The following is a 22,763-nucleotide window of genomic DNA, read 5'->3' on the forward strand; positions in this document are numbered from 1 at the left end:
CTGTGCAGTAGATATTCCTTACCTGATCAGGAAGCCATTGGAAAATAGATTGCAGTTTGATATCTCTGACTCTTTACCCACACTGGATTTCCAGGCAGGGCATGAGTCTGTGATGAATTCTGCAGCTGTGGGGACACAGACTGCAAGGTATGTTGGACACTGTTGGTTGGTATGGCTGTATAAAGAGGTTGTTGCATCATGTTGTAGGGGGTGGCTCACTGCATCAAACTTGAAGTGCTTCTTGGAGCCTTTTGCTCCAGCTTCACACCGCCTGCTCTGGCCTGTGCTCCTGTGTGGTCTATCAGCATTAGCTGCACTCTGAAATGTTAGGTTTAGAGGTGATATCTCAGCAAATACAGCCCTGCTTCTTGGTTGAAAGGTCCCTGGGATCTCCTGCAAGGAGTGCTCTGGATCCCTCCAGCGCCTGTGCATCACTCACTCTGCAGCCTCTCACTGCCTGTGCCAGTGGGGGCCTGGAGCTCCCCACGACCCCTGGGGAAGGCGAGAGGGCTGGGTGGAAGACCTCGTCATTTCAGTGAAGCAGAAGGTGATGGAGGCTTCTGCAAGGGCACTGCTGATCTTGTGTGGCTTCTGGGCTGCTTCCATAGCTAACTGTGTGCTCGAGCTTCACTGTTTGATGGGGTTTGTTTTCTGAACATCCCCATTGGTTGTGCAGCTGCTCGTGTGCAAACCTCCTTGGCTTTCTGGCTCTGTGTCGTGAGCTAGTGACTCGGAGAGGTTGGGAGGACCTTGGCTACTTGGCAGAGGGACAGAATGGCCTCAGTCTGCCTGCAGAATCGTCATGTCCTTGGCTTGTCAAGGGCAGCCCTTCCTTTTGCCCCTGAAACAGCTGGTGTGCCCTGGGCCCTTATTACGGGACTCATCCGCAATCAGCGCCTCCCTCTCTTGTGCTGCAAATGCCTTGGACACGGAGAGCAGGCTTGTGTTTCTCAGCTGCACAGAGTTGCAGCAAGGCTGTGCTTTGCTTGTTCTTTGGGGAATGCTCTGTGTTAGCTCTACAGCAGCTTTTTTTCATAGTTTCATCTGTTCTTGCTGCTCTCGCCCTTATTCCCAGTGGCTGCTTTGCTTTTTTTTTCCTTCTGTAAGACTGCGTTTCAGCTGCCACATTGACATCAATTGTCTGTTTATGCACAAAATAGGTACAGTGCAGGCAGGCTTCCCCCACCCCCTCGGTCCCCATCCTCCAGCCCTCCTGCACTACGTGCCCTGTCCCCCACAGCTTCACCCTCGCTGGGAGCTCCAGCCCTGAGCCAGAGGGCTCACAGCGAGGGGACTGCTGCAGGTGAAGGGGGGGAGCTGAGGCATCCCACTGCCACCGGCTTGTGTTGCATCCTAATTGCAAATAGCCCTTCCGGCGTCAGCAGTTTGTGGGAATAATTGACAGGAGGTGCTGGCGAGGTGCTGAGTCAGAGCGAGGTGTGCTTGCCAAGTCACTGCAGCAGAAGGAGTCCGATCGCCTCGTGTGGAGGGAAGCCAATGGACGGTGGGTTTCCTAGCTGCCTTTTGGGCCTCTTTCTTTCCTTTCTCCGAGGCTGCAGTTCGGCAGCAGTGATGCTATGCATGTAAGGGACAAACCAGGGGATCGGGGGAGCTCTTTTTACTTTGCTTTTTCCTTTTCGGTTTTTTTTTTGGCTGTGAGCACTGGGATTAGGGGATGTGGGCTCCATTCCCACCTGCTGCCACTGGGTTTCTGTGCTGTCCTTTCTGTGCTCCGAGCAAGTAGAAAGGGTAGAAAACACATGTTGGGGGGTAGTGTTGAGTGAGTGGCCCTAGTGACAGATTGATGTCTCCTGGGTGAGGAAAATCAGCATGTGACATCCTCAGCTGGGCAAGGGGGATAGCTATGCAAACCGAAAAAGCTGCAAAATAAAATGACTGAAAAGGTGTTTTGTCCTGTCCTTCCTGAGGGTTGTTTCTGCTGCAGTGTCCTACCATTTATTTAGGGGTTTGAAATTACTTATTTGACATGCAGGAAGATGAGTGCTTGTCCTATATACATCTAGCACCTGATGGACCTTCAGGTCAGGCTCGTGAAAGCTTTGTAATTTATTCCTGACCTTCTTGAATATATCTAGCATCAGTGTTTATACCACAGCTGAATCTGTCCCAGAGGTCTGGATCCTTTCCTTTTCCTTGCTTCAGGGTGACTTCTGTTGTCTTTGCCTTTCTCCCTCTCTGTATCACAGGGTACCATTTTCCCACCATGGACAAAAGTTGGTATTTGTTTCACAGTGATCTAAATATATGTGTCTGCTGTGTGCTGCCTTTGTAGGGAGAACATACTATTTTTGCTTTTAGTAAGCACTTTGTAGAAAGAGATGAGAAGCATGAAGACACAGGCCCATGTATTTTTCAGAACCCTTCATATCTATGCTGCACTCTACCCACCCCTTTTTTTAATGCTAATCCTCATATAATCTTTCTCTTCACTGGCTCAGGTAGCAGGTGTGTTATGTAGATCACCATGCAGCTGATTGGGAAAACTGAGGCCCAGAGATGGGAAGTGCCTTTCCCATGGTCCTGCAGGATTCCCATGGCTGACCTGGGGTTGGAGCCTGCATCTCCTGACTGCCAGCCTATGCCTTCTCCACTGGACAATGCTGCCTGTCCACTGATTTAATCAGTAGCCATCCTGAGTTTTCATGGCAGTAGCTCCTGGATGGTTATCAATCCTGAGTCTTTAGAGAAAATCTGCAGTGACAAAATGAAATGTGGTTCTTTCCTCTTCCTTTTCTTGACCACCTTCAAGATGAATGTTGTGCACAGAACCCCCAGAGGAGTGGCCCTGGGGTCACTGGTGAGGGGATTGTGTGTGCAAGGTATCTGTCCTTCTTGCCTCCAGTTTGCTGCCTGCTCACATGCCAGGTGCAGTCTGTGACACTGGTGGAAATATTAAACCGTCTGTGCCTTGAAAACATTTTGGAGGAAATCTTTCCCTACTGAGTTCTGCTGCAAGATCAGCCAGGGAGAGCTTAGTACTCAGGGCTGGTTTGGGAGGCCCAGGATGCTCTGCTACATCTGGCCTGCCTTCAAGTTGTGTTTCTGTGGGAGTTTTGCCCTGCATGGTGGAGATGTGCTAGCGAGGGGCTGCTATAGAGGAGTGGGTCTGGTCCTCATGCATTTTGAAGTATTGTCTCCATTGCTAAAGGGAACCTTAGTCTCCATTTGGTCTAATACAGCCCTTCCTCCTTATCCCCTCTCTACCCATGGTGTGGCTTCACCCTGGAAATGGCAAAAAAAATAAAACATTGTCTGATACTAGTGAGATTTTATAAGGTACCTATGGGAATTAAGCACTCAGTTCCCTCGGGTTCTTTTTAAACAGCCTAGCTGATGTGAATTTATGTTGACAATAAGCAAGAGTGGAAGCAGTCCTGTTAGCAGAGCCGCAGCTATTCTCCCTGTGTTTGATGTAGAAACTGCTGTGGTAAAACTTATTTAGCTTTAAGGTCTTTGGGTCAGAACCTGGCACCAAAATCTTCAAGAGGTCTCTGATGTGAGTGGACTGTATGCTCTTGCCTCCCCTGACCCCGAGCTGGGGGTCTTTTCAAGCACTCATATGTACTGTGGAAATACCAGTGTGTTATAACATTGTGTGTAGGGCCTCTGTGCTGAGCTGGGCTTGACAAATGCACCTGACATCCACTGCTCTGCAATGAGTCAGTTCAGGACGATGAAACTCTGTAAAACCAATTATTCTTTCATTTCCAAGGGGTAAAAATGTGTATAGATGGTGAGGTGTAGCATTTAATTGCAACTTGCTGCAATCGAATTTGCTTTGGTGATAATTGAGAGGTTCTTCTGACAGCTGCAAGGATCCTTTTCTGTCTTCTTTCTCCATAACCAAAGGATGACACCTTGTATCAGTTTTCCACAAATGGAGAAATTCAGTCACAGTCATTGTACTTTTAATTAAAAGTAAACAGTTATGGCATAAAATAATAAAACAACTGCTGGAGACCAAACAAGTAGTGGAATGTAGCTATCACTTAGAACAAATCAGGACACAAACAAGAAGAAAAAGCTGCCTTCATCTTTGGTTATGAGTGAGAACCCTTTCTGGGATTTTTTTTGTGGCTAAAATGAATTTCATAGTTTCTTTTAGGTTTCTTTTTTGGAATTTGTTCCTCTGGCCATACAGCCAGGGCACAGCTGGCAGCTTCTCTTGCAGCTGCAAGATGGGAAAAGTGATTCAGGTGGGGATGCTGCTGACCCTGTGATTGAGTACAGAGCCAGTGGGTCCCAGAAAGCCACTGTTGTCTCCTGCCAGTGATCTGCTTCCAGCTCCTCCTCACCCCTTGGCTCTCTGACATCTCTTGCATCTCTCACCTTTTTGAAAATGTTCATTTTGTGGCTTAATGGACACAAAGGAATGTCCACCTCTCATTGTGAATTTATGTGAAATGGGCTCAGGTTGTGGAAATCTCATTAAACTGGTGAACTGTGTAAGACTTCCATTCATTTTGGCTTTCCTCAGAGTACAGCTTGGATTATTCTCTCAGATTTGAAGAGTTATTCAGCCTTGGAGATCAAAATCAACTTACAGGCTAAAATCAGACTAGGTCTCCTTAGCCCAGCATTTAAAACAGAAACGTATTACACTCAAAGTCCATTAAAGTCAAAAGGCTGTCTTAATGCGTGTGTATATATATAATATATAATAATGCACATGTAACTGGACAGTCAAAATAAAGCAGCACTGGGAAATGCATAAGTTAATGATGCCTTGTTATGTATCCTGTATCATTTATGGCACAAATCCTGTATCTTTTATGGCATGAATTTTATAGTCTAAGTGGTAGTAAGATTAGAGGTAGGTGAATAATTTATAGCAAATAATTTATTTAATGAATTCCTCTTCCATTTCTATTTGCAAATTGTTTGTGAACATCCTGTGGTATCTTTGCATTTTACTTATTTGAAATTACTTACTGAATAGCTTCTACAAATAATATTTGACATGCCACATGCTTATAAGGAGGTTTGTTTTTGTTTGTTTTTTTTTAACTGTTTCCTAGGAGGGAGAGCAGCATTTCAGCTCCAGGTTTGGTTGCTCAGCAGTGATACAGAGCAAAAGTTCAGGCCATAGTATTTCCCTATCCTGATAGCTCAAAGTAATTGTTAGAATTAAGCAGTTTCTGAAAGGTATCTAGAATTAGCTATTAGTTTTTAATAATTATTCAGACTGTTTGTGTGAATAGGCAAGTTCAAAACTCACTTTTGCCATGAGTGCTAAAATTGCTCAAAATGTGTTACTTCCTTGCACATTTACGTCACTAAATTAGAATAGCTGCAGAAATGAACAGAATGCTCTAAGGTCCACAGTCAGCAGTGTGCTGTGCATATGCCTGACTTCAGGCATATTCCTGAGTAGACGCATAAGTGGTAGAGTGGCAAATTATGAACTTCAGCATATGTTTAAGTGGTTTTCTGAATTAGGGACCAAAATAGAGAACAAAGCAAATTTATCTTTCATGAAAGCGAACATACAAGAGAATTTTTCCCGTCATCTGCAATTACAGGGCACTGCATCTTTCAGATGGTTAGTGAGGGGGGTGATGATATAAATGTTGCATTAAGTTGCAGTATTTCTGATTTTATCAAACACAAGGCAGTTTATCTGAAGTTTCTCATGCATGTCACTCTGCTTTTTTTCCCTCTTAAATATTGGAGGAAATATCATGAATAACTGAAAACAAAGACACAAACAAAATCCCTCAAATCCTCAGCCATTAGTTTCAGTTTTTATTTATATCTTTATCTTTTAAGATTTCTCAGATTTCAGAATATTTCCCATGTGCTTTTATTTACTTATCATCCCTCTAAAAAAAGTTTATTTGGAAGTATTAAATAATGCTTGACAAAAGTGACAATCCCAGAAGGGAGACCACAGACAGCTCAGGAGAGTGTGGTCTGGGAAGCTGGGAAGAGAAAAAGCCATCTCTGGGTCATGGATGATGTGGTGGGATGCAGCTGCAGAAATAGGCAGTGAGTTTTGGGTGAAGAAGAGAAACTGCTCCTGCTGGCTTGAAAGAGCTAAAATGACTTCTTTGGAGTAGAGAGCCAAAGGAGTAAAGTGTTGTTTCTCATGCCAGTGTTCAGAAATGCACACAAGCCATGCCCTGCACCAAAACCCCACAGGGTTTGGAAGGACAGGTCTTCCAGATGTGGTCATCGATGTCCACTGGTGCTTGTATGCAAACAACTTGAACCCATGAGAGGAGGGCTGCTTCCAAAGGAAGGCTTTTTGGACCTCTGTACTCATTTATTGCCCTTTAGGTGATGGTCTCCATTGCAGTCTTGTACACATGGAAATCAGTGGGGGAGTTGCAGCTTCATGTGGTTGGGAAGGTGAGGGAACATTTGTCAGGCAGCAGAAAGAAGGGCTGGAGCTGGACTAGCAGTGTGTGCTGCAGGGAGAACTGCAGAGTGCTTGGACCATGCATTCCCTGATCTATATTCCTATTTATCCATCCATGCTCCTCACCCACCTGTCCTCCTCCATGTACTGTCCTGTGATTCCAGGGCTGGAGAGGATTCTGTAAGGAAAACTGGCTGTGGAATTCTAAATTTTGCACCTTCTTCTCTCCTTTTTCTAAGGCTTTCAGAACACTAATCACATGAAATATATCCAGGCTTATTGCTCATCACTGGCACCTTTTATGACCTCAGTGGTGAACATTAAAACATTGAAACACTGAAATTAAAAAGCAGTCACCTGTACCAAACAAGGTAAACAGCAAATGGTCCCAACAGTCTGCCACGTGTCCTAACACACCACAGGGATGCCTTCAGCAGCAAAATAAATAGCACTGCATTAGGTTTACAGGGGCAGTGATGCTATACCCTACAAGGGCTGTGGGCACTCGTGTCTATGACAGGAATGGCATCAAGAGACTTCTTGAAGTAATTGCATCCTCATTATTTTGGGACCAGAGCCTGGTCAGCTCAGGAAGGTGGGAGATCAAAGGCCACTTCTGAATTTATCTCACTTTCATGGAGCCTTGGGATGAAATTGGCAGAAGAGGTTAGTTTGAGAAGTGTGGTTATGTCTCCATCCAGTGGCTAGTGTCATTGATGATGAGTTGGCATCCCACAGAAATTCAGCTTTATTTGGGGAGATCTCCCAAAAGAAGAATGTGGCAGATAGGGGGCTGCGTTCCTAAAGCTGACTTTTACAGAGGTCTAAGATGTGTCTTCTCTTGTCTTGTGCCTTTCTGTGTTGTTCTGTCTTCAGTGTTATAAACATAGACATTAATAGTATCAATAAAAGTATAAGATAATAACAATGATAATAATCAATATCATTATTTGCTATTTTACACTCCCTTGGGAAAGACCCTGGTTATGCCAAGTGTTTCTGCCATGACTCCAATGCAATGGTGCAGAGTTGCAGACCTAAATGGCCATGGCCATACATCATGCTCTCTGTGTCTCTCACAGTCAGTCAGGACAAGTCGAAACAGGCAAAAGGAAAGAAAACAGACAAATTTCCGCATCCATAGCAGCTGGAGTGAACGCCAAACAGATGGGCTCTTCCACCCCGATTATCCTAACCTCCTAAATATAGAAATACAGGCTTCTTTTTTTTTCCTTTTTTTCTATTTTTTTATAAATTTAAATTACCCGAGGGGGTGGTGTTAGCTCACGCTAGGGCAGTGCTAACGAGTGCAAATAGAAGTCAACTGCTGACAGAGTCAGATCGCGGCTTCTGCTCATGACTATCCCCCCACCCTGCCCACACACATTTTTTCCATTGGAAGTGTGGGGAATGACAGGGGCTGAAGCTATCCTTTCTGTGGGGTAGGGGAATATGAATGTGTGCATGAGCAGGCTTTTATTTCAGATTCTTTCTGTAGTTATGCAGATACACAGAGTAAATAAGCACCAAAAAATATTGTTAAGAACTACATGTCCTTGCCTCCTCCTGCAGATGGTTTGGTGAGTAGATGGGGTAGTGGTACTTCGAGTCACTGGAGGAGTTCACAGCTATTTTGGTTATCATTGCACAAGCACACTGATAGATATGGGGTAGAAAGCAGGGTGTGCTTTTTATCACGTCCCAACTCGTGTTTTTTTGCAGCATGCAGAGAGATTGGAGGGATGTCTTCTGGCAGTGGGCTGGTTGTGCCTGAACAACCTCATCCTTTTTGTTCTGCAGTGGTTGACATCAGCAAAACAGTAGCAGGGCGGTGCTTTGTGTGATTTTTTGGACTTCTTTTGCTACACTGAGGATTTGGACAGGAAAATTCTGGTTTTCGTGGGTTTTTTTTCCCGCTGGGGAAACACACCACCTCACCAATGCTGTGTTTTCCATTCATCTTTCAGATTACTTTTGTTCTTTTTTGCCCTGGGGGCTGAATTTTGTACCCATTGTCAGGCTTTTGTTCCCTGACCAGTCTTGGAGAGCAGGTGGCAGGAGGAGGTGCTGCCTGCTCAACATAGCAGAGGAGTGTGAGGCTGTGTCTGATCCCTGCCCTTTTCTCTACTTGCACAGTGGAGAGTGCACACGTCTGGGTCTTGATTTTCCCACGTCTAGGAAGGGCATGAATGACAAGGCCTTGTTTCTGGATGTTTCAGGATACCGTCAGGGAAAAACATTATGTTGGTGCTGTATTACTTTTATCACTGTAACCATGAACTAAGATATATAATGAGGATAAAGGTTAGGAGCAAAACTGCCCTGACTTGGGGCCCAGCCAAGCAGAACTGCAATGTTTTTCCCTTGTCATTATGTACAAGGGTGTGTTGTGCTCTGGGGATGTATCTGTGCTGCCATCAGTGCAGATATACAAATAGACCCTGTGTAAGACTTCAGAGACTCTGTGAAGAGGTTCTTTATCTTATGGGCTGCTCTCCATGTAAGGATAGCGTGTAGTTTATTAAAGCTCCCAGGGCTCATTTTGCTTGTGTGCTCATGCTCTGCTGCAGAAACCCAAATAGTTGTAACCTTAACCCCGGGTGCCAGAGTGCCATACGTACTGTTGTGTTCTATAGGATTTGCATCTTCCTTGGAGGTCTCCCACATGCAGGAGAGGTTGACAGCTTTTGGAGGAGGTTGGCTGGGCAAGGCATGGAATTTGTACCATTGAAGAAGGCCTCTAAGATGAAGTTCATCCAGCAGCTGGCAGGGTGACAGAACTGCCGGAAATCCTGCCTTGGGACAGAAGGATGAAGCTGGTGATTTCCTGAGGTTGCAGCACAGGGAATTGTTACCCCATGTCTTTTCAGGGTAAAGTGCTTCTCTTGTTACGCTGAGGTCAGGCAGAGTAGCGTTGTCTGGACCGTGAAGCACACATATGCTATAGATACTGGGTAGTGAGGCGAAAGCAAATACATCTGGAAGCTTCCCCTGGAAACAATTTGTTTTTAATGTGGTGGGGGTTATTCCACTGGTAACAAACCCTACTGGGGCCATGCTCAATATTTGCACTGTGTCCCCTAGAGCCTGGATCAGGAAAAGGCTTTGCAGCCTGGATGCAGTGCCAGACCTGTGCTAGCTTCCATGCATTCGCTTAGGACTCAGGATAAGCTCCCACAGATACTGCATATAAGGGATCACAGCGAGAGGCACCTAATTGGCTTTGCAGGAGAGGAGCTTTGGCACGGTTTCTTCACTCTGATTCACGAGTGGCTGTATCAAACCTGGCTGGCACAGTGCAGGGTCACTCGAGCGTCTCCATGCTGTGCACTTGAGTACTCCTGACCAGCAGCAGCTCAGGGGTGCAGGCACATCCGTGCTGGCTCTGCTCACTGCCTGCTTGGCAGAGCTGTCTCGCTCCAGCTTTGAGCCACTGCATGCTGGGTCTGTCCCTCGCAGTGGCTGTGCCCTGTTCGTGCTGCTGGAACCAGGGCTCTGCAGGCTGTGCTAACCCTGATGGAGCCACAACTGTGTCCCTACACCCAGGGCATGGCTAATCCACAGCTGCCTTGGATCGTCTCTAGAGAAGCCAACAGCATTTTTAGGATTTAAAAAAGTAATGGTACTGCAATCAGAGGCTTCTTGTGCTGCTTTTGTTTAAGGATGCCTGGTTGTTTTCAGTTATGCTTTTCACCTTTTCTTGCCTCAGTTTCATTCATTAAATGTTAAAATTCCCCTTGGTTACAGTTGTTGACCCTTGAGTAGCTGTGACTGTCATTATTGTTATCCTGTCTTTGCTTTGAGACATTTTCCTATCTTGCCAGAATTGAAAGAGCTTGCCTGGAACTTTCCTGTCCTTGGATTCTAGCTCAGACTGGCTTCCCAGGAAAAAATTTACCCTCCTCTCTCCTATTTTTGAGACTAAGATTGGGGGGAAATGGGTTCCTGCATGTATGAAAAGGGAAATGTTTTCTTTTGAATGCTGCCTTTCCACTATGTTGTGCAGCCAGGCCTTGAAATGCAGCAGAAGGGTGATCTGTGTGCTTTTTGCCACCTTTGAGACAATCTACATGAATTAGGCTAGATAAAGAGCCTTTGAAAAATCAAATGTGACTGTCCATGTGCTCAGCGGAAGCAACATAGAATTCATTGAGGAAAAAGCCTCAGAGTTTTCACCCCTTGCAGCTTTGTGTGACTGGGACAAACCCAGACCTCCCCTGCAGATGCCACAAGCTGAGCTAGGGATGATCTCTGCCAGCAGGAGCAGGGAATGGGTCCATGTCTCCCTCACCTGCCTGGGAGACATCCTTTGTCATGCTTGGAGGTTACAGAGAAGAAAGCCAGCTTGTTCATGTTCCAGGAGAGAGGGAGCTGGTCAGGGAGGTGACCAAGGCAGGAGTGCCTGCAGACAAAGGAACATGGTAAGAGTGGGAATGCACTGAAGGATGGGGGAAAGAAGGGAGGAAGCAGATGCATATGGGACTGTATGGAGAAGGACTCCCAGGGAATGAGTCACATTAATGGGTTGCTCCCCAAGCCTTTTCTGCTTCAGGCTGCACCAGCTCTCTCAGCTTCTCCTGGGGGAGACAATGGTCATGCAGAGGGATTGAGACTGGGAGTGAGGATCTTTTTTATGAGGTATCCTTTGGCCTGAGGAGGTTTAGAATACAGAGGGGCAGGATGAGTCTGGGCCTGGCTGGTCAAGCAGACCAGTGTCATGCCCCGGAGGAACTGAAAAATTAGAAGAACTGAGCACCCTAAAAACCTCTCCAGAAACTCAGCAATTCTATCTTCTGTCTGGGAATTGAAGGTATACCACAAATATAACCTACAGTCACGCATTTATTGTAAAGCCAGTAAGGCAGAGGATTAAATATGGGCTCAGTTTCTGTCTGTCCTGGAGGTTGAAAGAATCAGGAAGAAACCAAAGTATGTGATTTGTTTGTTTGTTTGTTTGTTTTAATACATAATCAGCTGTATTTTAGCAGTGCCAGTGGATATGGCATCTGTTGCTGTTGCTTTTCTGGCAGCATCTGGGCTGAATACCTGAGCTGTGTTGATACTTGACTGATTAGACAGTTTGTTTATAAACTTCCATGATGAAGGCTGGTACTTGTACCACAGAGGTTAAAAAGGAGGCGAATTAACATAATAAGAAGGTAATAATGATTAACAGTTGCTATATTAGTAACAAGATGCAGCAATGAATTTTTAAAATTGGGATAGTTTAAATCCCATGAAGCATATGCCAAGATCATCATACCTTATCAGCTCCAGCGAGCTGAATCCTGCTGCTCAGCAGAGTCTGTAAATACTCTTTACTGGGCAGGGAGGCTGTGGTCTCTGGCTGTCCTTGTCTGCTTGCTCCTAAGTCTTCTTACAGGCAGGTTCAGTTGCATAAGTGTTTGGGACTTGGCTGTTTGCTGCATGGCATTCCTGGGAGCAAGGAGGAAAATCTTCTATTTAGCTTTCCTGGTTTCTTGCTGTCAGATTGTGACAAGACACAGCACCCTGTGGTCAAGGTTACTGACCACATCAAGAGCTGTTGCAGGCAGACTAACTCTCAGATAGAAAGGTATGTTTTTCCTTAAATCATTCACCAAGTGATTGTGAATCAAGAGTAAATTATTTTCAATGGATCATGAATTGAGAGTAAATAAATTTTTAAATGGTGTATTGTGAAGCAATCACAGACAGTAAAAGGGCTTAGAATGGTCACCAGGCATTGCCTGGAGATAAGTGAAATGCTTTCTCCTGCAAGAATCAATGGCAGTAAGAGATCCTCCTCCCCTTTCATGTCCTCTGATCTCCAGATGCTTTACTTGCATGTAAGTAGCTATTGAATATATGACTGGTGTGGCTCTTAATTCCTTGGGGAATACACAGCTGGAGAGAGAGTTCATTTCTCTGCAGAACACATTAGTCTTTCCCAGTGTGGAAGCTTAGCTTTTTAATCAAAGCAACCTCCCTTCCACCTTGGTGAGCCTTGAAAAGATGTACTTTTGTTCTGTCTGTCCATGGCACTTTGTACTTTATCTTAATGGTTTAGATAAAGACTTTCTGACCTACTGGTGGAGTTGGAGAATTGCAGAATTCTGGGAAAATGAAGCTTCCCTGTGTTTCTCCAAAGTTTTATTTCCAAGTATGTTCCTGTTGTCCATTAGATAGCTAAGAAACAGAGTGAATGAGAAACATAGTGATCAATTACTTACTAAACTGAAGAGAGAAGGTGGTCAGGACACATTTCATTTGGTTTTTTTGATCCTTGCTTTTTACACTCCCCTTTGGAATATCTGTCCTGTAGATGACATAGGGTGTTCCTGGCAAGCCAAATTAAAAACCAGAGTTCAGTGTATAATTTCTTTTTTCTTGTGGCCTGTGTTCTTATCCTGTGATAATTGAGCTTTGGAGTAAGTCCCAGTGAATTACTCTGAAACTGCATCTCTGTTATCCCATTAACAACACCAAAGACAAAAACCAATACCAAACCCTAACTTTTTGTTTTTGCTCATGCTCAAGATAGGAAAATGCCAACTAAAGGTCATTTTTAGGTTCTGTCTTCTTCCAGTGCCTTGCCTAGACAAATCATGCATGGGAAAGGGCTGCCATCAAGACTGGGGGAGGAGATATTTCCCTTCCCAGTCAAGCCTGGTCTGGGATGAGGAGAGAGATGTGAACTTCAGCTGCTGGGCTCTGTAGGGTACCTACTGTCTCCCAGGCTCTTGCTGGAGTTGTTCACCCTGGAGAAGAAAAGGCTCCAGGGAGAGCTTGGAGTCCCTTCTAGTACCTAAAGGGGGCTACAGGAGAACTGAGGGAAGATTTTTTACAAGGATATGTAGTGGTAGGACAAGGGGTAATGGCTTCAAACTGAAAGAGGGTAGGTTGAGATTAGATATTAGGAAGCAATTTCTACAGTGAGAGTGGTGAGATGCTGGCACAGGTTGCCCAGAGAAGCTGTGGATTCCCCATCCCTGGAAATGTTGGATCCCAGGCTGGATGGGGCTTTGAGCAGCCTGGTCTAGTGGAAGGTGTCCCAGCCCATGGCAGGGGGACTGGAACTAGATGATCTTAATATCCCTTCCAAACCATTCTGTGATTCTACCTAGAATCAATTTTGACTGATAGCACCACAGAGTAGCACAAGCACAGCTGTGAAAATAAAGCCACAGGTTGGCTTGTAGAATTTCCTGTGATTGAAGTCATAATGTCTCCTCTTAATTAATTTAATTCTGGTTTAATTTATTGAGTGTTTGCCTTTATTTATTCCATTGCTGAATTGCTCACTCAGATGGCTTGTGTGAAGAGCTGCTGCATTTCCTTGCAAACTGGAAAGGTATGTTACCATATAATAATCAAGTTCCTGATACTACCACCCCTGGCCTCTCCCCTTGCTCCTCATCTCCACCAGGGGAAAAACAATTGAAAAGGAAGGGATGGATTCACAGGTACTGCTGTTTAAAGAAGAGCAAGATATTTCTTGGAACGTGATAACCATTTTTGCATTATCAGCACTTCTCTGCACCAGGCCTGTTACAAGACCATGGAGGCACAAGGCCTTATTCCTTGGGGCTGTTATTTCTCCATGTGTAACGTGGCTCATTTGCATTTGGGATGTGCTTTTGGGATCATGGGCATGTAAGCTGCCCAGCTTACTGGATTTGCTTCTCATGGGGCAAGTTGCACCGGGCTCTCCCTCGCTTTCACTGGCAAAGGGTTTTGTTCTCCCTTGTTCTCCCCCTTCCAGCATCCACTTGTGCCATGTATGTACTGGAGGGCATCTCTCCCCTCCTCCATCCCGTGCCCCCCTATCCTTTTCCCGATCCAAAGTCTCTCAGCGATCTTCTTGTTTGTGAGGAGCCAGCAATCCTCCTCCTCCTCCTCCCGGCTGGGTGCAAGGCCCTGATTTCCATTTGAATAGCAGGCTTTCTGCTGAGGCTTCCCCGCCGCCCCGGCGAGCGAACAAGGAGCCCACTGTTCCCGGACGGGATGTTCAGCCAGCCCTGACGTCCCCTCTGTCCTCAATGCGGCTTTTCAGCCCCTCCACCGAAGCCCAGGGCGCCGGGCTGGTGGGGGACAGGCTCCCGGCCCCGGGCAACATGCCACACATTTTAAGCAGTCCCAGCCTGTTCCCACTTCTGCCTTTATGGTCTGTCAGAGGCTTGTTTGAGTTGCAGCTGGTTTTCGTGCGGCACCGAGGTAATGAAAAAGGGAGGGCTAAGTCACAGTGGAGTGGCAGAAGGGGATGAGGAATGAGATAGGGTCCTTTGCCAAAGGCTTCAAGGATGAGCGGGGTGTGCACGGGGGTGAGCCTGTATCCTGGCCAGGGCTTCCATCTACTTAGTTCATGGTGACACCTCAGGTCAAAGCTGACCTGTGCCTCATTCCTGAAGTTTCCTTCTAAAAAACACATCCTGCCATGCAGCTAGCTTGCTCTCTGGATTGGCATTTGTTTCCAGACATGCAAGTGCACCTCCCAGTCTCCAAGGTTTCAGGGTAAAGGCAGGACAGTGGAGCAGCATCTGACCTCCTGCCCTGGAGCTGCTGAGCCTGGGCAAAGCCTCCTGTCCCATCCCACCACGCAGATCATGTTGTCAGGGCTGTCTCCACAGTGAACTGGTTGGGTTTGAAGCACTGGAGTCTTGTTAGTACAGTGAGGTGTGAATGAGGCCTGTCAGTCCTCTGCTAATTTTTTTTGAGTTCTCCTTCCAGATGATGCTGGTGCAAGTGTCTCGATGGATTGGTCTCCACCATGGGGAAGATCCACTTCCCAGTGAGGTGTGGAATTACTTGCCCTCTTCTTCTGCTGCTTTTAGAAACCAGAAGCCCTCGGTGGCATGAGAAACCCAAATGGCAAGCCATAAAGGAGCTCCAGACATGGTGATGTCCCAGGCTGACTGTGGGTGCTGCTTTTGTGGTTTTGATTTTCTTTTTTTCTGTGGGCAGAGGTAAGGGATTCCAGGTTTGTTTGTGTTCTTCCCCAAACAGTGTCACACTGGTGACATTTAAATTCAGTGGAGCAGGCACAGAAGGGACAGCAGCAGAGCAGGCTTCCCTCTCTGCTGCTGTAGGAAGAGCCAGCTGGAGCGTGGGGACAGTGATGAGGCCAGGCAGACCTCTGCCAAGGCTGGCAGCAAACAAAGCCCACTAAAACCGGTTACAATGTGTTAAATTGCTAGTTCCCAGCAGACATGAGGGAGAAACCTTTCTCTTCTGTGCATGTGGGTAAATTGCTCAGAAGCAAAGGTAATGATTCCTTCTGGTAACTTAAAATTTTAATTTAGCTGCACCTCTTTTTAGCTTGCTTGGTTCTTACCACTGAGTACTGTTCATTTGTTTCTTGGCTGCTGAGTTCCTGCAGTCCTGATTTCCCATTTTTGATGAAGACATTAATTCAAGTGAGCTACACCCCTCTGCAACACACAAATGATGGAGCATCTGCAGGGGTCTGGAGGTCTTGCCTTCACCCCTTGGCTTCCATCCCATCCTGGCAGCCTGGTAGGACTGGTGGTACAGGGGTGGCACTGAATCCTGCAAACAGGGAGGGCTTATTCTTGTTGGTGGTGAAGGCTTAGAGCAGGTCAGAGACTGTTTGCTGCCAACAGAAGCACTGGAAATCCAGCATTCCCTGTTCCCTGGGCTCTGGGGGTTGGTGCCCTCAGTGGTGGTGTGAAGAATGGTGCCTTTATTTTGAACTTTTGGGAGGAGTTATCTGTAATATGAAAGGATGGAAATTAATGTGGAAACTCAGTCACAATTTCTTTATCAGAAGAGCACTTCTTGCTCTTTGCCATGAGGAAGAAAAAATGGATAGAAAACAGATTAAAAAAATGTTTCCAAATTAGTGGCAGCATGATCTGAGGCAGCTCGGCACTTGGTGCTGTTTGAGGCTATAGGGGCTGGAGTGCTCTTATGCTCAGCACTTTGGTGGAGCTGTGATAGCTGGCAGACTCTGTGGACTTCCCTAGGGAGTGCCATGGATGCTCAGAGCTCAGCAGGATCAGACCTTATATTAATATTACCAAATGATGAAGCCCAAGGCGCCCAGAGAAAAATAAGTTGGAGTCCCACTGGAATTCTTGGGCTCCTGTGACAATTTTCAGCATGGAGACTTCAGGCATGTTTTAACACAGCCAACAAATTGTTGAAGTCTTTGTATTTCTGGGTGTATAAATTCTGCAGGAGGGGACCTTCTTACCAGATAGCTTTTGAATGTTGCACTCCCTCTTCAAGAGTTTACACTGGTGCAGCTTCTGGAACTTGTTCAGAGTGAGCAGCTCTGGTTATATGTAAGAGATAATATGTAGCTGAGCTGATTTTTTTTTTCCTTTTAAACAGTGGAGTTTGTTGGGAACTCAAGAAGATAAAAATACAGATGCTTGTGTTACTGTAATATTAATGTCCCAGATGAATAGGTTTCTAAATTGTGACATTTAGGAAATAATATCTTGTCTTTTTTTGCACTTGGAGAAGACTATAATTTCAGTGTGAATGTTTCTTTGTGTTTTTTTAAAACTTATTTTTAGAAGACTGTTTTGCTGGATATTGAGCATGTAAAACCCTGAGATGATGTTGCTATGAGACCCTTCAGCATTTCATTTCCAGATTAGGAGTCTTTAGCTATGAGATTGTGATGATAGCCCAGCTCAGCTTGTTGCATTTTAGTTTTATGAACGACTCTGTGCATGGTTATCACCTGGGTGACTTGGGTGGCTCTCAATTAAGTAAAAGGAAATGCAGAAGTCACCCCCCAAAAAAACCCAAACCCAACAGTTTCTCTAAATATAAACCCCTCTAAATCCAGCTATAAATATGGTTCTGGAAACAGCTCAGTGTTTTCTGTTGACAGCTGCATTCTGAATTCTTAGAACGTTGAATTTACACTTCCTCTGCTGGGAAGGGAGCATCTCTTCACTTTCATCTCTGTGCAATTCAGCAGGACATGTTCACTAAGAAAAAAAACATTCCCAAGATGAGCAGACTCTTCAGCTGCACAGTGATACTTGGGTACTTTGGCTCAATGTCATTTTTTTCCCCCCTTTTAAATATTTCTTCAATTATTATTTTTGTGACATTGGTATTCAATTTGCACCATTCCCCAGGCTTTTGGTTTTTTGGTTCCTTTTATATCCAAAAAGAAACAGGGCTCTGGGAGCTGTTTGGTGTCCCTGTTGCTTTCCTACATGACCTGCAGTGATTACCATTGTGAGTAGGTGGTGAGGGGAGAACAAACAGCTTATGCCTGTTAGAATTTCATGATTTTGGTAACAGTGTGCTGCTTGTTTCACATCCAGGTGAACAGCCTGGAAAGGAGAAGTGGGTCCCCCCTGGCACAGCAGGTGTATTTCCCCAGCAAACCCAGGACCCTGGCAGCAGATACAGCAGGCTGGCTCCCAAATCGCTCTTCCTGCCATGCTGGGGAGGGGACTGGGAAGGTCCAGTGGACTGGCTCTTCCAAGTATGCATCAGCGAAGTCAGTTTTTCCAGTAGAAGCCATTTCCTTCCCCACAGCACCTTCCTGTCTCTCTTGCAGAGAGGATGCTGTGGCAGCAACCACTGCTGCATCTCAGCAAGTCTGTGCAGATAACTCGCAGCAAGTCACAGAGAAAATGCCTCCTTTCCGCAGGGGTTTAATTAGCTGGTGAATTCCATTAGCAGAGAGGCCATGCTTACTGTGCCATACGGTGGGCATCACTCAAGCTGGGCATGAAAGGGCAGGAGCTGCAGGGTGTGCAGCAGAGACTGAGCTCCCTGAGACTTGCAAAGGCTGAATAAAGCACAGCACTTGTAGTGGTGAACCTCCCTTGAGCCTGGTCACACAGGAGGTACCACCAGAACTGTGCAGCACCTCCAGAGATGTGTGTGAGTGCTCTGACAGTGAATCCTGGCAGAGAGGGATGTGGTGTGGGCAGTGTGCATGTGCTGCTGTGTGTATTTAGGTGGAGGTCCTGCTGTCCTATGAGGTCAGGCTGTGTTTTAAGTGTGTGGGGAAACATGGCATTGGAAAGGTTGCTTTGATGCTCTGAGTGGGCTTCATGTTGCCCTCTGAGCCTGTGCTGGAAGACTGCTAAACATTGTGTCACTTGTCCTTTAAATTGCCTCATGAGCAAGGCAAGGGGGGCTCTGTGGGGAAGGAAGGGGGCACATTGGTTGAGCTGTATTTCAGGAGGTATTTTCCTGCTCTTTCCTTTGTCATTCTTCACAAAGAATTAAAAGTGGATGACAAACTAGGAAAAGGATCCTCCCCCAAAAAATGCCATCCTCAAAACCAGTAGTGATTGGAAGGAAGAGAGTGTGCATACACTTAAAAGTGTGCAGGGAAGTGCCCAGGCTGCGTTATTCTGTGCCTGAAGGCTGGGCAAGCAGCTGTAAGTGAAATCATACACACGTGCACACACGTCTGTGCACACACAATGCAGAGCTCTGCATTTGCCAGTAAAAGTGCACTAGCATGGACTCTGCATGTGAAAGATTATGTCTGTGCTAAAGGTGCATCACCCAGGGGGAACTGTGCTGTCAGGGATTACAAAGGAGAGACTCATTGATATATATTGCTGGAAAACCTAAAAGGTTGCAGAAGCAGAACTAACTGTGCTGTTTAAGCTTCTTTTTTGCATTTTTATTTATTAAAATGCTCTAGATGCAGAGTAGCTCTTCTCATTATTTATAAGTGTCGCTGCCGCCTTGAAATGAAACTGCAGGCACTTTGATAAATGTGGTGAAAGCTTGTCTGGTGTCCCTGCCACTTCTCTAAAGTGCCTCCTGCGTCCTCTGCTGAATTGCTGTTTCATCAGTTTGGACAGCAGTGTTCCTCAGCAAATTGCAGTAAAAGTCTAGTTGCATCATCCCATGCTAATGGAAATGGAACAGGAGGGAGTGAGCATGTGCCATGAGCATCCTGTAAGTGCTAGGCAGAGCTGAGACAGGAGGAAGAAGACAGCCCTGCTGAGCCCCACTCAATTCTCCATCCTGGTGAGTTTGGTGGGATAAAGGCTCCTGGTTAGGGTTGCCATGAGTGTGCTTTTCTTTTGCCTTGTGCTGACAGCTAGGATGTCATTCCTGTTAGAATTGCCTGTGCCAGAGGGCAGAAATTAAGTTGCTCCAGCCTCAGCCCCTCCTTCTTATCATCTCAATGCCCATGGTGTGGGGACAGTCAACTGATGGCCTGTACTGGGACTGTCCTGATAGCTGAGTGCAGGGAGCTTTTAAAAGACTTGAAGAATGAAACTCCCCTGGGATCAGAGAAGGCCAAAATGTTGACATTGAAAAATCTAGTGACCAAAACAAAGGGAGAAAGTTTGTTTAAAACAAACAACCCAAAACCCAAATTGACCAACAAAAAAAACCAACCAATGACAACAACAAAGAAGAAGCCTCTCAAAACCTTGACTTCTCCTTTGAGCAGAGGGACTTGCTCTTAGATCATCTTGCCAAGCAGAATCTGCACTTGTGCTGAAGCAAGCCTGTCAGGATGATGAAGCAATGGAAAGCTTGTCCTACAAGGGGAGATTAGAAGAGCTTGGACTGTTTAGCCTGAGGAAAATAGTAGGGGGAGTATGAGAGTGCTCTGTAAATATGTTAGCAGGTAAACAGTGTGAAAAGGGAAGAGCTTTTAAGGCTAAGGGAAAGTGTTTGCAACAGTACAGGCTCCTATAAATCAATTGTGGTAATCTAGTCTAGGAATTAAAGCACAGTCTCATACTGTTAGTTGGGGGAAGTTTGGGAAGTAGCTTCCAAGAAGAACAATGGGAACAAAATTCCCAGACAGGCTTCAAGATGAGTCTCAATCTGTCTGTGAAGGGGATTGTATTAAGAGGGCCAGGCTCTGTGTGCCAGTAGATTCTATTCTATGCTGCTTCCTGTGTTTCTAGTCTCACATTAACTTATTCAGGTTTTGTGTATGAGATCTGAATAAATAGAAATCATAGATTAAATGGAGTGGTTTGCAACCTCAAACTCATTTGTTGTGGGGTGTGTTTGTTTGTTTTGCTTTCTGTAATTTGTTTTTGGTTTTGGTTTTTTTTCGTGGCTCCTTTCAGGGTGTCCTTTTGACCTGAATATGCCACAGCAGCATTTCACCCAGTGCCCAGGTTTCCCCTTCCTCGTCCTCAAGCCGTCTCACTTTTGTGCAAGCTGTTTCCACCAAGGCATAGCACAACTCAGCACTTTTGGGGGCTGAAAGCTATTTACCAGCCAAGAGGGCAAGAGTACAAAACTATTTTCAGCACTGTGACCCACCTCAGCCAATTGGATTGTGTCTGGTAATCCTATTTGGTGGAGATGGGTTCACGTAACCTGAAATAGTTTCTGCTCTTTGCCTTCACCTCCGGCTCCCATGCCTACACGGCGACTGGGTTGTGGTGCCTGTGCTGTAATACCTGACCTCCAGAGGGGACAAGGGCAGTGTGAGTGCTTGGGCTGAAGCTCCTTTCCTGGAGATTGTCCCTTTTCCCCCACTGGTGCCCTGTGGGGCGATGTCCTTGTGCCATGATGTGAGGTTGCTCTCCACTCCTGTGGAATCAGGCACAGATTCCACAGTCTAGCTCTGACCTTCTTATTACATCCCAGGCATCAGCTGAAACCTTGGCTTGTCTCTTCAGTGAGGAGCAGTACTTTGGATTGTCACTGCAGCACTTTCATTTTTGTCTGCCCTCCCACCTCCTAATGGTTGTGTGTATCCTGGAATGAGCAGGAAGAAATTAAGTCAGATAAGAAAAAGGACATCAATATTCTCTTATACTATTAACTTCAAATGTGTAAAGTATTTCAAAGTCATGAAAAATCTATTGCCCATATTAAGCCAAGAATAGATATTGGTATTTGGCCCAAACTTTCCAGACAGGATTTGAGGCTCTATGATTTTTATTGGTGCAGTAACTAAACAGTGAGCTTGCAGGATCCTTTTTTTACCCCAGTTTTACTTTGAGGAAAAGACTGTGAAATTGCACTGTTTGCTTCACCCTTATAGCTTTGTACCTTGTTGCTACTTTTAGCCCTGTTTGACAGGAGTCTCCAAAATACTGCATTTGCCAGAAGCCATCAAATCATAGAGCCAGATTAAGAAAGGAAACCCTACTGAGGGAAAGGAGGTCTGCAATGTGAATTTAGGTAGAGTATTAGGCATAAGAAAATCCAAGCCAGCAGGCTTCAGGAATCTAGGCTTGAGTCCTGCTACTCAGGGATTCCTTGAGTATTTGGGAAGGGGGTGGGTGTGTAAAGCTGAGTATCTCTGAGCTGTACAGGACTACAGAGTAGGAATGCTGCTGAGTTTTGTAGTTACCAGTTATAGCTCAGCTCAGCTGAGGCACTTTCTGGCCTTGATTGCTGCAACTTTCATCCCTTTGATTGATGGAGAGTACCCTGCACACTGAGCTGGGCTCGCATGCCTGCCTCCTCTCTCATCAAAAAGGAACAACTGTGGGCTAATCCCCTGGGCAGCCCCAATGGCAATGAGAAATCCTCTGCCCTCCCTTGAGGGGTAAGATGAGATGTTCCCTCTGGCACAGGTCTCACAGGTGCTGCTCAGCTCAAACCATGGGTCAGTGCTGCTTCTGGCTTGTGCCTGTGCTCAGCAAAGCCATCCCCCTTATTTGAAGGCATAAAACTTGGAATGGCAGAGGCATGTTCTTTGGAGGAGTGGGAGGAACAGGAAGGCTGTCTGAGGATAAGGTGCAGTCTGCTATGAGAATCACAGGATATTCTGAGTTGGAAGGGACCGACAAGGAACATCAAGTCCAACCCTTAAGTGAATGACCCATACAGGGATTGAAACCACAGCCTTGGTATTTTGGGTTTTTTTAGCACCAGGCTCTAACAAACAGAGCTAAACTCAGGGTCATTTTCCTAGCAAAATCATAAACTGGAGTTTGTGGTGTGTCACTAAACCCAATGTCAGCTCAGGCATGGGGCTTTTGTTGTTATGAGTGCTGGACCAGGCTGAGCCTGACTCCCAGTGCTGTGTGTGGTGAGCCTTTGTCTGCCCTGTGATGCAGCAAAACAGTTGGCAAGTGTTTTCATAGACCACTGTGTGCAGTGCTTTGCACTGCTTTAGACAGTGCTTTTCATCATGGGCCACTGCAGATGCTGAGTTAAGCCTGGCAGGAGACCCAGGAGGTGGGCCAAGTGTGCTACCAGCTAGGGCAAGCTGGGGGAGCATGTGGAGTCACAGGAGCAGACCCCTGGATGTCTCCCTTTCTTTGCTGCATTAGACTCAGTGTTTACTTCATGATGGCTTGATCACTCTAAACTCCAACTTCTCCCTCACCTGCCCTGCTGGCTTGTGCAGCAGCAGTAGCTGCCACATGGGAGTGAGGTGCTTTTTGCTGTTACACAAATATCCAGCACTGCAAAATCAGGCTGGAGCTTCTCCCTTTCTCCCCTATCC

The 22,763-nt window shown here is 45.9% G+C and overlaps 1 protein-coding gene across 6 annotated transcripts in view; it reads left to right on the forward strand.

Moving 5' to 3' along the window:
- The window catches only part of IGSF11 (immunoglobulin superfamily member 11), a 138,962-nt gene that overhangs the window by 44,038 nt on the left and 72,161 nt on the right, over positions 1-22,763 (forward strand). Inside the window, exon 1 of one of the 6 annotated variants that reach the window (XM_085070719.1) lies at positions 1,483-1,504. The exons of the other annotated variants lie outside the window; for them this stretch is intronic. Within the exon in view, the coding sequence (XP_084926845.1) occupies positions 1,498-1,504 (7 nt within the window). The 5' untranslated portion in view covers positions 1,483-1,497. Of the gene's footprint in view, positions 1-1,482; positions 1,505-22,763 lie in introns of those variants that run through there. 6 annotated transcript variants of the gene reach the window in all.

This window comes from Lichenostomus cassidix, chromosome 1 (assembly GCF_008360975.1).
Source record: "Lichenostomus cassidix isolate B80296 chromosome 1, HeHo_3.0, whole genome shotgun sequence".
Lineage (NCBI taxonomy): Eukaryota > Metazoa > Chordata > Aves > Passeriformes > Meliphagidae > Lichenostomus > Lichenostomus cassidix.